This window comes from Diospyros lotus, chromosome 2, assembly GCF_014633365.1.
Source record: "Diospyros lotus cultivar Yz01 chromosome 2, ASM1463336v1, whole genome shotgun sequence".
NCBI classification, from domain to species: Eukaryota; Viridiplantae; Streptophyta; class Magnoliopsida; order Ericales; family Ebenaceae; genus Diospyros; species Diospyros lotus.
The window spans coordinates 13822526-13838287 of NC_068339.1; the positions used below are offsets into that span (position 1 = coordinate 13822526).

At 35.5% G+C, this 15762-nt stretch overlaps 1 protein-coding gene across 3 annotated transcripts in view; it reads right to left on the reverse strand.

Annotated features, from left to right (window-relative positions):
- The window catches only part of LOC127794119 (probable cyclic nucleotide-gated ion channel 5), a 31191-nt gene that overhangs the window by 8612 nt on the left and 6817 nt on the right, over positions 1 to 15762 (reverse strand). The window contains exons 2-5 of one of the 3 annotated variants that reach the window (XM_052325024.1): positions 11209 to 11295; positions 10429 to 10626; positions 7972 to 8557; positions 948 to 1160 (exon numbers count right to left, since the gene is read on the reverse strand). In XM_052325024.1, coding sequence (XP_052180984.1) covers positions 948 to 1160; positions 7972 to 8508 — 750 coding nt within the window. In that variant the 5' untranslated portion in view covers positions 8509 to 8557; positions 10429 to 10626; positions 11209 to 11295. Of the gene's footprint in view, positions 1 to 947; positions 1161 to 7971; positions 8558 to 10428; positions 10627 to 11208; positions 11296 to 11442; positions 11549 to 15762 lie in introns of all 3 variants that reach the window. The other 2 variants (XM_052325023.1, XM_052325022.1) reach the window with 2 other exon arrangements.

Here is a 15762-nt window from a genome sequence, read left to right on the forward strand (position 1 = left end):
TGGGGTGAAGATGAAAGGGCGACAGAGAGAAATGACCAAACAGGGTGAAAGAAATAATAAAGAATAAGAGATTAAAGCGAAAAAGATATCATGAAAGAAAAGTATATGATAAGAGAATAAATATGACAAAGCAGAGAATCTAAAACTCATATATGACTTTATTTCACCTCTTGGTGGCTCAAAGTTTCGAACTCATTGTATACCACCTATTATGGCCTTCAAAGAACCTCAAAAACTCATAACCTTCTCAAAATTCTTATACCAACTAGTTTATTCCATTATTTATTAAATTTGGAGACCTTATGTTGGATTGAAGTAGGATTAGCAATTGAAAAATTGCAGGGTCAATCTGATTCCAGAAGATGTTTTCATACTGGGCAACGAACTAGGCAGAGTAAAGTGAAAGACAATCATATAGTTTACAACTAATAGAAAGTCATCATAATATCTCTTTAAGATTATAGAGCCTTCCAAAAAATAAGGTGAGCTTATAATTAATAAAAGTGAAGTGAGCTTGTAAGTGATATATTGAGATAATAAAGTTTGTATGATAAAGTTATACAATTGCTGCCACATTAAATAGACAAATGACAATTCTACTGGACAAAAAGGGTGAATAATGGTGTTGCTGCTGTTTGTGGATTGCATTTAAAAAAGGTTAAAAGTTAAGAAAAGTGCTCAAACTCACATAAATCAGTGACGCCACAGTTCACAATTATCACAGAATTAAATTGGGATCATTAGCAAGAAGCTCATTTTCCCAACAAGGAGAGTACCGGTTATAATCGCATATTCTAGCTATAGCTATCATAAGAAATTCATGGTACAATTAGAAACATCTCAAAAAAGTGTGACTAGGCTATCTTGTACTCATTGAACAAAAAAAGATGGGATGAAAAATGAAATATAACAACAAAACAAAGCTGCTGAGTTGAAGCAATGCTTACATGACTAGCAAGCATGTATAACAGCAAATAGTACACAGCACCAGCCCATGCTGTTTCAGCAAAGACTCCAGAAGTCCTTTTCAATTCAGAAGTTAAAGGTAGCATCCGGACAAATCGGGGAATATACTGAAGCAAGATAATGAAGAACAAGGCCCGTTTTGTAGCCAGTACATCAGAGCCTTCTGATCCATGCAGAAATTTCCACACCACAATCTGCACAAATTAAAAAAATTATATTAAATTATTCATAACAAACCTCACAGCAAGCAAATCTGATACCAATACACATATCTGGTAAAAAATATGTATGATAGTCATATCCTCATGTCCTTGAGCATGAGAATCAAATGAGTCCATAATCATGCCAATATGAGTAGGTGCCACTATGGAACATCAATCCTGCATTTTCATTATTATTATTGGTAAGTTACATCAATCCTTTATATTTGCATTAAAATTCATGTCATAATATAAGGCTCTTGAGATCACAAACATTCATACATTGTCTTGTTAGTTATCTAAATCTTGATTTTGGACTAATTCTGATTAACTATGTCAATATAGTTTGACATTATAATGTAAATGAAGCAACCACAAGTTCAAACACAATGATATCAAAGTTCAATAGTTGACCCATGCCTCTTAATTGGAACTTAAGGGAATGAAACATAAAATAAGCAAAAAAATCTAAAAGAGAAAGAAAAAGTAAAGCAAAAGAGAGAAGAACAGAGGGAATGCTCTAGAGTGCTTCAGACCACCAATAGAAAAGTAATAGCAAATAACAAAGAAGACACAGAAAATTTTGAGGTCAGTATGGGGAATCTTGTCCACAACAACACAACAGATGAGGGTGATGCAAAATGATCAACAAAAAGATAGTTCGGATACCAAATTGATGTAGAACCAAGAACAAGAATACAAGAATAAACTAAAAAACTCGATCAATATCAATAATCAAAACTACCTTCAGTTACATACTAAAGAACTATATATAGGCAACTAATAAACATTATCCTACTCTAATTATAGTTCCAATTGATATAATCCCTATCTAATAAGGATTGTAATGGAATCTAATGACTGGAGGATTATCAAAATGATAAACAAAAGAAATTAGGAAACAAACTAAAATAGGAAATAAACAAAAGAAATAATACTAATTCCTCTACTTTTCTATTCTACATCAGTGGGTCAACTACATAAATTTTGCCGCTCTAGTTATTTTTATCTATGGTCCTACCTTCTGTGAGACCCTTATAACTAAAACAAATAAAATAACACTTTGTCAAGGAGAGAGGGAGAAGATTCGTCACCTAACACCCTGAAGTCAATAACTTACTGTCAAGAAACCAACAAAAAGAACACAGCTCTCTAAATGTTTAATTTCCAAATGAGATGATAATCAACAACCCAATATGATATTAGAGGACGCAAGAGATTGTCTTTAAATCTCCTGACTACTTAATAATTAAATATTTGCAGATCTTTCCCCAGCTTATTAACAAGAACCTAGCCACAAGTGCAGGACGTGTTAAAAATTACAAAATAACTCCCCTTCCCACCTAAACAGTTAAAATTTTCCAAATAGTGGTCAACAATTGTAACACCCCGCTCCAACCGAGCGTGGCGTTAATCCAGGATTTCGGGAATAATTCAATCCAATACACATAAATCAATCCCCAATAATCCCGTTCCACCTTTTCAACATATCAAACTTAAAAATCAATAAGCTAAGACATGTAATATCATCATAAATGCAAAAATAAGATCGAAACCTCAAATGGTACATAATTGCAATCGCTTTATTTATATCATAGAAACTGTACCATTGTATAACATCATGTCTTCAAAACATAATACATAGAGACTCATCTCTCAGAAGTAATAACTGAACATCTCAACATGGTCAAAAGATATGCTAAAGATCTAATATGTAAGTAATGACTACGTCTTAAAAACCTCATTTTCCTTAGCGTCACTACTTTCATCTAAAACATTTGAATATTTCAAAAACATAGTCCAAATTAGATACTGAATCATCTAAGTGAGAGTTCAAAAACATTTTCATGAATATATGCAAAACCATGAATAAAACTGATATATTCCGACATGTCTCAGCCCAAGAGAATCTCATACAGCGCTTAACCCATATCATGGGAAAAGAGCAATCTCTCTGAAAGCAACACAACTATATCGACAAATTGGCATAACATAGTCCTGGCTTAAGAGGGCAACATCAACGCCTCTCTCTGATATAACGGAAAACCAACGTTACCACTTTCGACAAGGAAAGGTCAACGTCAACACAGGAACCGGGGGAATCACCCCACTATCATGTCAGGGATTACGTTTCCACTTAAAAGCATTCCGAATCACATCAACACAAAACCTTGGCCACGAGATGATTAACACTAACCCTGAGAATCTACATCCACCTCGGAAATAATGCTATCACTCAAAGAAACTTGAGGTGGTGTCCACTCTCAGCCCCACCACTTGAGCCGATTCTAAGTGGTGTCCACTCTCAACCCCACCACTTGAGGCATCCAGGGTAGTGTCCACTCTCAGCCCCGTAGTTCTGAAAGGTGATAGGCGCATCAAGGCGTAAAGGGTCCTGGAGCCTGAGACACTAGGCGTGCCTTTTAGGAAAAAGAACTATCAAATTATCAATAATAACACATACATATCATTCATGATTCATCATTTTCAAATTTTAAAGTAACAACATCAAAGTTGATTCATTCATCATGCAAATTCTAAACTAAAAACATCATCAAAATTCAAACTCAAAAGTCTCAAACATTGTAAAAATATCATACATAATATACAAACATAAATATATTATGTCTATATAAATTTTTTTAAAAATAAAGCTTCAGTGATGGCTTCGGAGACCAGATGTGTTGGGGATGATTCAACACTCCACCGATTTGCTGGGGTGTTGAATCACCTGTGTGATGAACCTAGTAGATCACTGAGTTCATCTCATCCCAGTGATCTGGTGGGTCCATCTAATTTCATTGCCACTAGAAAAATTAGAACTAGAAGATAAAATCCAAATCTGATTTCATTGCCAAAAGCCAAATCTTTTGGGTTCAAATCAAAAGAAGTGGTGGTGGTGGTGGCAGCAAGTCACAATGAAGGTGAATGACAGTAACGGCAATAGACGTTGCAGCGTTGGAACAGAGAAAAGAAAGGGGAAGAAATTAGATCCTGGAAGAATAAGAAGAACAAGGAAGAAGAAGAAGAAGAAATTAGATAAGATGGTGGTGGACAGTGGGGTGGAGGCAGTGGACAATAGTTGGTTTGCAGAGATAGAAGAGAGAGGATTAAAAAGAGAGTTGGTGGCTTTTTTATATCCAGGGCAAAATTATCCAAACAATGCAAAAAACTAAAGGCAAAAAATTAACATCTATGCAGTAGGCTGATGTTAAAGGCGCGCCTAGGTGCATCTCACACCCCGGCGCCTCGCCATTCAAGGCAAGTGCCTCCCGGAAAACGCATCGCCTAGGCCCAGTCGAAGCGCCGAACTAGCGCCTTGCGCCTAGGCGCACCTTTAACATCTATGCTTAGCCCTTGCCACAAGTGGGCCTTATTCCTTGACATACTTCCCTACTGCTATCGCTCAAGTGCCACAACACAGATTGACATCCGACATCCCACATAGACAACACATAAACATGCCAATGCCACATACCATGGTTCGATAATTTATCACACAAAATTCAATGCACATAAGCAAAACATTTTGGGACGAACCTCCCATATGAAAACAACTTTCTGCAGGTTAAACCATTAACATGCAACAAAATCATTTGCATGAAACCAAAACAAATTTTGGGTCAAACCACCCGTAATAAACAAAGTTTAGGTAGAACCACTCACAATAAAACCAAGTTTAGTTAGGAACCCTCACCTTGAACGTATCTCAGAATATCTCGATTCTCGTGTCAGGCCTTAATACTCGTACTATTACTCAACCTTGAGTCTCAACGATCCCTAGACATCATATTCATTCAAAAGAATATCAATATCTATTTTTTATAATTTTCCACCATTTTCTTCCTATTTTTCCCTCAATAACTCTACAATAAATACCTCCTCAAGGTTTTTCCCAAATTTTTCTCCACCATAATTCATAAAATATTTTTCTAAAACTATTAAAAAAAAATCTAGAAAATACCACTTTCTCACGCGCTTGGCACTTGTACTGCGCATAATGACTAGCATGTGTACCTCACGCGCCGATCATTTTCTCCGGCTCCGGCCACCGACGGTTGCTAGATTTTCCTCCTACCCTTCTCTACTCATCACATCGATCACAATAGTGTGTTTGGATGCTCGAAACAATAGCCGGAAGTATCCCAACTGGATGTTTAAATCCTCGGTTCCGACAGCCTCTTGTGTTTTCCGGCGACCATCAAAACACCCTCAAATCTACACGAACCTTGCTCAAATTCTCCAGAAATTATCCTCTCGACTCGACCCAAAGAACAAAAACCCCTTATCCTCCTCTCACAATTCAACCTCTAAAGCCTCGAATTTGAGTTCAAACTTGAAGAAAACCCTCAGCCATCGACCCCCTATTTATACCCAATTCTTGGCTCAAAACGTCTATTCCTATCAAATCCTTGGCCCCTATCATCATCATAGCCATTTAATGGCCTCAAATCACCCTAATATAGCTAAGATTTGCCTCGAGATTATCTTGAGTTTTCCGGCGACCTAACGGCCGAAAAACGGTCAAATCGACCATCCTTGTGGCCAATTCTCGTCCAAGGGCCGGTCATGATGGCCCTAGACTTAGCCCTGAAGTTTCAACAACCCTCCTGACAGCCATCCACGGCTGAAATCAGTGATGGGAGATAAAAATTGCACTTTGGCCTTCAATTTTCCAAATTCCATTTGGGGCCTTTCCATGCAGCCCCTTGAGTTTCTGAAAAATTCCACAATTACCCTTAGATTTTTCTCACATTTCATCCCCCAAGTTTCATTTTACCACTTTCAGCCAAGTTTCATAAATCACACTTAGGCCCGAAATTATACTTTGATCACGAATCCCTCTTGTTTCATCCCGAAACCACCACAGGGTTGTTCCTTATACAAAATTTGAATCCTCTCAGGGTTCCATTGACTTTTCAGAAATCTCTTACGATCATTCGATTTTTCAGTCTGAATCATAGTTATACCGAAAATTGTCTCTAATCCGATTTTTTTGGTGCCATATCTCGAGATACTCGACAATCCCATATCACTTTCCTTTGACATCTGAGCTTCGAGGCATTCCTTGCAATTGATTCGGTTACTTATAACTCTAAAAAAATATACTTAAGCCTTAGAGTTTTTGAAAATTCCACTTAGGCCCCAATAAAAATTTTCACTTAAGACCTCAAGAAATTCTCAGGTGTTATAACAATGGTGTAGGGAAAAGAAGCATGTATAGGAAAATTTCAAAGGAGATCATTTTTATAAGCAACTATATGAGAACACTCTTACCTTGTGTCAAAGGAAAACAACCACAAAATTAATACAAGGTCCAAGTCACCTACCAGAAAGTTCCACAACAACTTGGGTTTCAAAAAATCTGGGCCATGGAAAAATACCTTTATTATCATAGATATTTTGTATAACAATTCAAGCATGGGAATACCCCAAATTTGACAATAGGCTTTGCTCGTTCAACCCTTTAAAGTTTGAACCACAATCTACGAAATCCCATAAGAGACACTCAAGAACCACTAACTAAATGGGACTCTTGTGCAACTAGGTAATACAACAAGAGAAACAATAATATTGAATGAAGTGCAAAATGCTAGGGCACAAGCTCCATGTCTAGAAAATTGAGTAAAATGCTTGCCAACAGTTTGAGGAGAGTTTCCCTAACTTGTAGGACAAGTAATCAACAAACAAATTTCAAAAACCTAGCACCTCTGATGCCTAGACTCTGGGACCTTTTATGATAAGTATACAAGTACCATACTTACCCAGTCCTATTTGCAAGGAACTATAATGCAAATGAATTTCATATTTCTTACATACATTTTATGTTTTTTTCAATAAAATGATGTTTATATATAGGTTTTTATACTTTTGAGTAAGAGTTTTTGCATAATTTCATAGAAAATTCTTCTACTTTCATACATTTATCAAGTGCATGCCAATTATATGTGTGGTACACATCATCCATTATAATATCACAAGTGTCATGAAATCAAAATGAGTAGATATATAGCTTAGAAACTTTTATGCTAAAGAAGAAAAAAAAAAAACTTAAAACACATACAAGCTATGTCTATCCTAAAATCCAAGAATAATATTGAACAGATTAAAGGTGTCTATGGCATGCCTAGGATGTAGAATATGCTTAAAGAAAGGTAAGGAGTGGAAGAGCAGAAGACTTGTGAAACTATTGAGACCATCACTCATGATTGGTCTGATTAGGGTGGACTGCATAAAGACTTTAATTGTGCCTTCATCTGCAAGATATGTTTCAATTACCCCACACCAATTATTCTCAGTATTCTCTTATGGAGGCAGGAAGAATTGTTTCTGTCACCTCAGATACAAGCAGTTGGGCAAATGCTTAGGCAATTGAGTTGAGTACCATATCTCTTAAGCAGCTTTTTGATCCAAGCAGCATGTAATTTTAAATCAAATTAATCATTCAGAAATTTTTTAGATTGATATATAGTTATCATTCCTCCATTATAACAAATATACAACTATATAAAGGTCACCAGTTGTATTGTATCCATGCATGGAAATGATAAAAAGTAAAGACCTGGTAGAGCATGCACAAAAAATATACCCTTCAAATTATTGATACATAAATATGAAGAATAAGAATTCCATGCAAGATAATAAACAAAATAACTACATGATTCCAAGAAAAAAAAAACATGAAAATGCCCAAAAGAGAAATAACCTTCATGAAAATTAAAGGAACTTGATATCCAAAACATAGAACATAGGAGTAGCATGTAGGTTTAATGCATAAACAATGAATAAAAATAAAACTTTAGACCTGTGGTAGGGGAAGAACAGAAAGAAAATCGATGATAAAATAGCCCCGTAGGTATCGCTTGGCTATTTGCCCAGGATCTATCACAAGTTCACCTCGTCCAAATACCCTAGATGATGGGGCAATGTATGCTGTCCTGAATTGCAATGCCATGTGAAGGAGATAGAAAGCATCAATTATTGTTCGGAGCGTTGTAGCTATGATCGATAACTTTCGATCAATACCTAGACACTGTGATGACTGATTAAAAACTGGAAGATAGAAAAAGAGAGGATCCACAGATACAGCTAGAATACATGATACAACAAAAAGTTTGTTCCACAGCTGAAGGAATTTATCTTGAGGATCAAATATCTTCTTCTCTGATACTTTAAGATCTTCTGGAAACACTGCCCGAGACACCCCAAATCTAAGTGAACGACCAATTGACTTAAGACCCTCAGATCCTTTCCTCATTCCTTTCTTGAAAGACTTTGATGGGGTATTAGTTGCTTGACCAGAACGTTTTAACCCCTCAATTCCAAATCCACATTTGTTCATTCCAACTGAGGTAGAGGGAGATGATAACCTGGAGTCCAAGTCATCCAACCTAAAAGATTAAAGCCAAAAACAAAAAAGCAAAATATTAGATGCCATAGCCTGAAACACTCAGCCAAAGCAATATTTATCACCAGGATCAAGAGCCTTTAGTTTCTGACTGGTAGCAAGAGGGGAAAAAAAGGTTTCCAGCACCAAAATATGAAGATTCAAGAAATAATCGCTGCCCCCACGGGGGGGTTTGACACAGGAGAAAAACAAGTAACAAATTTCTCATTCACTATATGTCCAGTAGATGAGCTAGTCAAGGAAAATTAATTGCATCATCAAGAAGATTTCAGTTAATGAGTGAAATTCTTGTCAATTTCTTATCCAGAAAACATGCAGTCCACAGCATTTTAATTACTGTAAGTGGCGAGACAGCAGTACTGTCATGGTGAAGGTGAATTTGCTTCAATGAACTCTTTCCAATGTGGCTTTTTTTATTGGGGCAGCAGCACAAGCAGATACATGTCCAGATAGGATGGTGAGTTTGTTAGTCATCTTCTCATCCATTTTTTTGTGGCTAGAGATGAAAGTGGCAGTATATATTGAAGATAAAACAGAAGAAATTTGGTAGATATGATCTGAAATTGTTCAATAAACACTAACACATGTCCCATTGAGGACAAGTTCTAAGTCTATATTGAGACAGGGAAGACTAAAATTAAGCTAGGTCCAAGTAATGAAGGAAGACATGAAAATTGAAGCTTAACTGAATTTTACAGCCCTTGATATGGCAAAATGGAGTGAAAGGATACAAGTAGCAGCTCCAAAGGAGAAAAAGGCTAGTTGATTTGAGTTCTGTAGTTAGTTTCCTGGCTTATTAATCCATTTTTTAACCAATTTTTTATGTTCATAGATTATTTGGAATAATTAATGTAAAGGTGTTGCAGGTTTATAAATGGGTGATAACCCCTAAGGTACTCATTTTCTCTAATACAAGTGCTTTATTTATTGGGGGGGGAAAGAAAGTTGGAATTGTCAGGACCCTAGTCCTAACTGATGTATGGTAGAACTGGAAATTGAGGGAGAAATAGCAAGAATTGAGGGGGGAACAGACTGAAATTAGGGAGACTGACAGAAAGTAGGGGGGAGACCAGGAGAAATGGGGGAGAAATTTGACAGAATTGAGGGGGAAATCAGAAAGAACAATAGAGGGAAATAAGAGACTTCAATACATTCTTCATAATTCATGACATTGATATCCGGCCATGAGTGTTATGGCTGTTATATATAAGCAGCCCACAATTCTATAGAGCAGTTACCACTCCTCCACTACTAGTAATTGCTCCTTTAATTAGTTCACTACCTCCCCCACTACTCTATAACTAAGAATAATCAGATAATAAAAGCAATAACTAACTAGTTCAAAAAAATAGGTAAAAATAGAAATAAATATAACAAGCTGGTCATGACATTAGAGAAGAAAGAACCCATAGATGGTATAAAAGTTGAATCAAGAAGGATGTTAAGTGTAGCTGGTTCTGAACTTTGAGAGATCTTTGGTTGAAGTATAGAACAAAAATAGATATAATAAAAGTTGGTCGTGACATTAGAGAAGAAAGAACGCATAGATGGTATAAAAGTTGAATCAAGAAGGATATTAAGTGTAGCTGGTTCTGAAATTTGAGAGATCTTAGGTTGAAGTATAGAACAACTAAAAATTCTTTTGTTGGTGGAAAATGTAGAAAAAAGAAAGAATCATACAGGGTAGACAAACAACAATATGATCATGAGAATTAAGGCAAAGTAAAGGAGAGTATAGCTTTTCTACATAAGGCCTTTAATTTTTAAGAGGGAAGGAGATAAGATAGCTAAGAATTCATAAAAGCAATAAGAACATTAACAGAGAGTATGGAGAATGGTTCTGAGTGGCCTTACAACTGAAGATTTGTGCAAGCATTAAATTCCCTTAAATCAACATATGGCTCAAAGACCTAATGGAACCAAGTTGACAGCGTCCAAAAAGTTGATGTATGGTTAATGTATTCGGCTTGATGGCATATTTGTACAAGATATTAGCAGGTATGGGTGGGCATGACTGCATTCTTCTGTTGCCTTTTCCATGAAAATGCAGCCCTGAGTATGAGCAAACTTTAGTCTAGTAGTTTGTTAGGTAACTTATACAAGAGTATGACAATGAAGATGACACTAATATCAAAGAAGTACAGGAAAGGGGGTTCTTGAATCATAAAATGAGAGATCAAGTTCTAGGCAAGAAATTCATGAGCTAAACATCATAGTCATCACATTAAAAAGGCATACAATTCACTGCAATTCAATAATTCCATCAGAATAGAGGGACAGAACTACTTCCATGCAAGAATCAAAGCCAACAAGATCAGGGACCTCATTGCAATTCAATAATTCCATCAGAAGAATAGATGAAAGATTATAAATGGTGAACATTATGAGTCCAGATCCACATCATTAATGACTCTCCAACCACTCACTAGCTGGTAAAATAAAATCAAGAAACACATAGTAATCTGGCACAAAGAAGATCGTGTGGGTGCAACTTTGAATTAGAGGCCTAATGAAACTTCACAAGAAATAAATAACAATATATTGATCCGTATGGGGTTGGCCTCATGGATTCTAGATTGCCAATCACCTCTATCTATGAAACTTCGTAAGAAATAATAAATTAAATACATATACCTCACAAACTTCTCTCGCTGGCTGCCCAGAATTTGTGACTTGGAACCACAGTCAAACATTTTGCATGAAGAATTACATGAATACCAGCTGCAAAAAGTGAAAAGGGAAGTTAAGGAATCAATGTTCAACACCATGGTAAGATGAGAATACTTTGGAAACACTGGGGGGGAAAAAGAAAAGAAAAGAAAAGGGATTTATCAAAAAAAATCGAACTAGGTATCACTGGCATATTACTGTTATTTAGTTTTCCAATGAGGGACCAAGGTCGTCGATTTGATCCAAAGCTAGAATGGATTGACATACTCCCAATTCATCAAAGTGACCCAACAACTTGAATTTGCTGTTTGACAAAGACAGTTGTCAAGTTTGTATAGCAATTCTATAAGGATCCATCTAGCTAAAATTTTCTTCATATTTTTTTCAATATGAAGAATGTAAAAATTTATTTGTCATTCTTTTGACATAAAAAATACAAAATATATGTGTTCTATCATTTGGATGGAGAGCAATTTGCTCAAGACTAGTACCTTAATTATCAAGTTATTGACTAATTTTTTTTATTTAAATTGGTGCACCTTGCATTTTTTTATTTGAATTAGATGTAATACATAAAAATATATACGTTTTCAGTGTCCTATCTGTGTATTCTCTAATATTGTTATATCAACATGTCATGCAATGATGTTCATCTGTTCATTTTCGGTCGCCAAAAACATGATCACGCATTTACAGTGGTTGAGCTTTTTATTTCATGCTTGAATTTAAAACCAAGACTTATCAACTCACCCTTTTTTTATTCTGCTCTTGTCAGCCAATTCTCCTTCACTTATTTTCAGACAAAAATAAATGGGTGGAAGATGGGACAGACCACTGCTCTAAATTACTTCTACTCTAATAGTTATATGTGTTGAGTGTAGATTTTGATGATTGATAATTGGCATGTGTGAATGTGAATTTATATTTTATGTTCTAACAAAGCATGAAGCCTTCATAAGGCTTACAAAGCTATTCTTTAGTGATTTCATGACACAGGTTATATATAGAAACTTCTTATACTTATATAGAGATTTCATTATATATGGAAACAAGTTTTTAGAGAGCTTTCTAGAAATTTGAGTATTTGAGCTATGAATGGAAAGTTCTTCTTAGAATGGAAAGTCTAGAAGATATATTGAATCCTTGTTCATATATGGGAAGTTCAAAAGATATATATGGAAGTTTTTGAGGAGATTGGAGTAGTCCACTATATGGAGTTGCCATATATGTAACTTGGCGACATGGCATTGTTAATGTGGCATTTTGATGACATGGCAGCCACATGGAGCACACTCATCAAGGTTACATCTTCTCGTTGGTCTAAATATGGTAAGAGAATCATGGAGTAAATTTAAAGGTTCTTAGAAGCTTCTTTTCTTAGTTAAATATGGAAGAATTTTTGAATTGCATTCAAATGGAGAAGTTAAAGATTCAGCATTATTGTTCATCATTAATAGAGGAAATTAAGGTTTGAAAGTTAAACCTTGATTGATATTACTTTCCTTTATTGTTGATTCTATCTCATTAAAAGGATCCTCTACTCAAATCATGGAATCAATTATCCTACTCATTATGACTAATTGATATCTTCATTATGGGAGAATATTCTAAGGATATCTTGCATATATTCAGCTACACAAATTGATTCTCTTCTTGTTGTCAACATTTTTAGTATGGAAACTTGATCAATTAAGGGCTTTTGAAGTTATGATTGATATCTTCATTGTTGGACAAATTTGCTTCATTATTTGAGAATATTTGGATGGATTTTCCACCATTTGGAGGTTTAAATTCAAATTTCAAATTAGCTATACTTGTTATGGAAGCTAAGGGGCCAATTGCACAATCAAAGGTGATTGAAGATTCAACTAGAAGTCAGAATTGATTAGTTCTTATTTATGGTCGATTTTGCAAGAATTATGAAGGATTTTGTTGATATTTTAATCCTTAAAGTCAACCATGCATTATTGGAATTGATTTGCTCATTCAAGGCTGATTGGAGATCAACAAAAGTCAAAGATCTTGATGATCAATCAAGTTAGCTGATTATAGAAGGAAAATCAAGAATTCAAATGAAGGGCTGAGATTGGCTTGAAGACTTGACACATGGAGGGCTGAGATTGATCAAGGAAAGCCTTCTCTAGCACTATATAAAAGGGTCTCTTGAAGGCTTTGGAATAACTTTTGGAAGCCCTATCATTTTCTACATCATTAGCCAAGATTCTCATTCTCTCCAAGTCTTTCTTTTCCTCTATCTTCTTGAGAGAAAACTAAGAGAGTTCTCTACACTTCATTGTATTATTTTTGAGAGAACCCTATTTTTCAATCTCTACTATCTTGTAAAGAGCGTACAAAATCCAAACTAGTGAGTGTGAGACTCCAGAAATAGTTTGGTGGTGGTGAAGCCAAGTGAAGGCTTTGGTGGTTGTAAGAAAATTTTCATATAGTGGATTTGATTGAAAATCCTAAGGAAGGGAATCCTTAGGTAGTGGATGTAAGCCATAAGGGCCGAACCACTATAAATCGCTGTGTCCTTCTTCTCTTCACTCTTTACTTATTCTTGCTTGATTATACTTATTTGTTTTTGTTTTTGTGTGGCCAAATCCTAAGGCCTACATTCTTGTTGGCTATTATATTTTGATTTGCTTTAATTGATCATTCTTTGTACTCATTTAATATTCCATTTGGTTTATTTAAAGTCTTGTTATTGTGTGCATTCAAATCACATGTTTTTCACCAAGTTGTAATTTGAAGAGTATATTGGATCTAAGCACATACTAGCACAGCTGGCGGATATCATATTATCCATCTAGTATTTAAGTGCTCCCGTACTCTCAACTACAATTTTGGTTTATATTAAATTTGTTTTCTCATATATATACGTGCATAAGTTTTGCATTAAAGTTTTTAAAAGGTGTCAATTCACCCCCCCTCTTGACTAAGTTAGAACTCAACAATATGTTGATAATATCACAGTTTCATGTCTCAGCTAGCTAGCACATCTACCCTAGGTAGAATTTCCACAACATATATAGCATATGATTTCACATAAGCATGCACATATCAACATATAATAATTCACATCAACTTTGCATTGAATTTTCTTATCTTTTACGACTCATCTTTTTCTTTAATTTCCTCTTTGTAATTTCATTTGCTCACTTGTCTCCATAATCTCATTAAAATAACTTGATAGCAAATGCAATATTTCTGCCAAAATTTCCTAGCAACAGAATTCTCTATCCACTACACTTGGCCTCCACCAACTGCAAACATGCATGATGTAGTGCAACTATGAAACTCTCCATGCTACATATAAAAATATATATATATATATATACACAAAGATTCTGCTGCATTTGCTTCCAATTCAGCTTTAACTTTGAGAATATATAAAGGGTCGCACAGCACTTCTGGCTCAAACCAGGCTTCTCTGAACTCATCAGATCCTTTCCAATTTCTTATAGAAAATTCTCCTTCAGTAGGATAAACTACAAGTAGGGAAATTCTTCTTCTTGCCATTGTTAATATATTTAAACTGAGAGCTTCCCCCTACCAGCCATGTTCCCTCAAGAAAGCCTCAATTTAGCTTTGTGACAAGGTTTTTATGTTGCAAGACCAAAGCTCCCATCTTCTCAGTTCTTTATTATAATTTCTATGCAAACTGCAAGATATATCATGCCCATGGAAGCAGATCTTTTTCTTTTTAATTTCTGTTACACAGCAATGCTTCCCTTCATTCTATTTTCTGCTGGGTTTCTCGATCTTCTTTTCATGAGCAACAGTCACAACGATTCTCTTAGCAACATTGCCAAACAACACTGCACAGAATCACCCTGTTCGCTTCTCCTTCCAATCTGCATAGGTTCCTGCAACTTATTGATCCTTGCAGAGCAGCAGCAGTAGCAGAATCACCTGTTAAACTTGCTCAATCACTGCACTTTACCTTGGAACTGAAAACCAATTTTAGATTTAACACCGAAAATCTTCACCAATTTCAGTGGCTCCTGCTGCGTTGAAGCATCCAAAGCAGAACAACTTTATTTTCTCTCTATCTTATCTCTCTGCTTTGTGTCCCCTGCATCTACATATTTATATATATGTATATGTATATGTATAAACACATAGGAATAGAACTTTCAGCGGCTTGTCTTTGCTGAGACCACTTCTTTTCCTTCACCGTAACTGCCATTTTTACCTTAGGTGGCAGTAAATAAATGTATATAATACAAGCACGTATGGTCTGTTCTCATCTTTTGCATTGCATTACAACACCATAAGTATGGCATCCCATTATTTTATATGAGAAATAATTTCTTGCTATGCTTGGTGTCTAAATTTCCAATACTCGTATATATAAATATGTAATTCTTCCTGTGTTCATATAACTATATATACATATGCATATTGCATAGTGTCAAGCCCCTAAATTGGGGTTGGACAATTCCAGTAATCCGGTGATCAAACAGAACAGAATGCAAGAAAGAAAGAAAGAGAGAAAGATAAGAGAGAGAATTG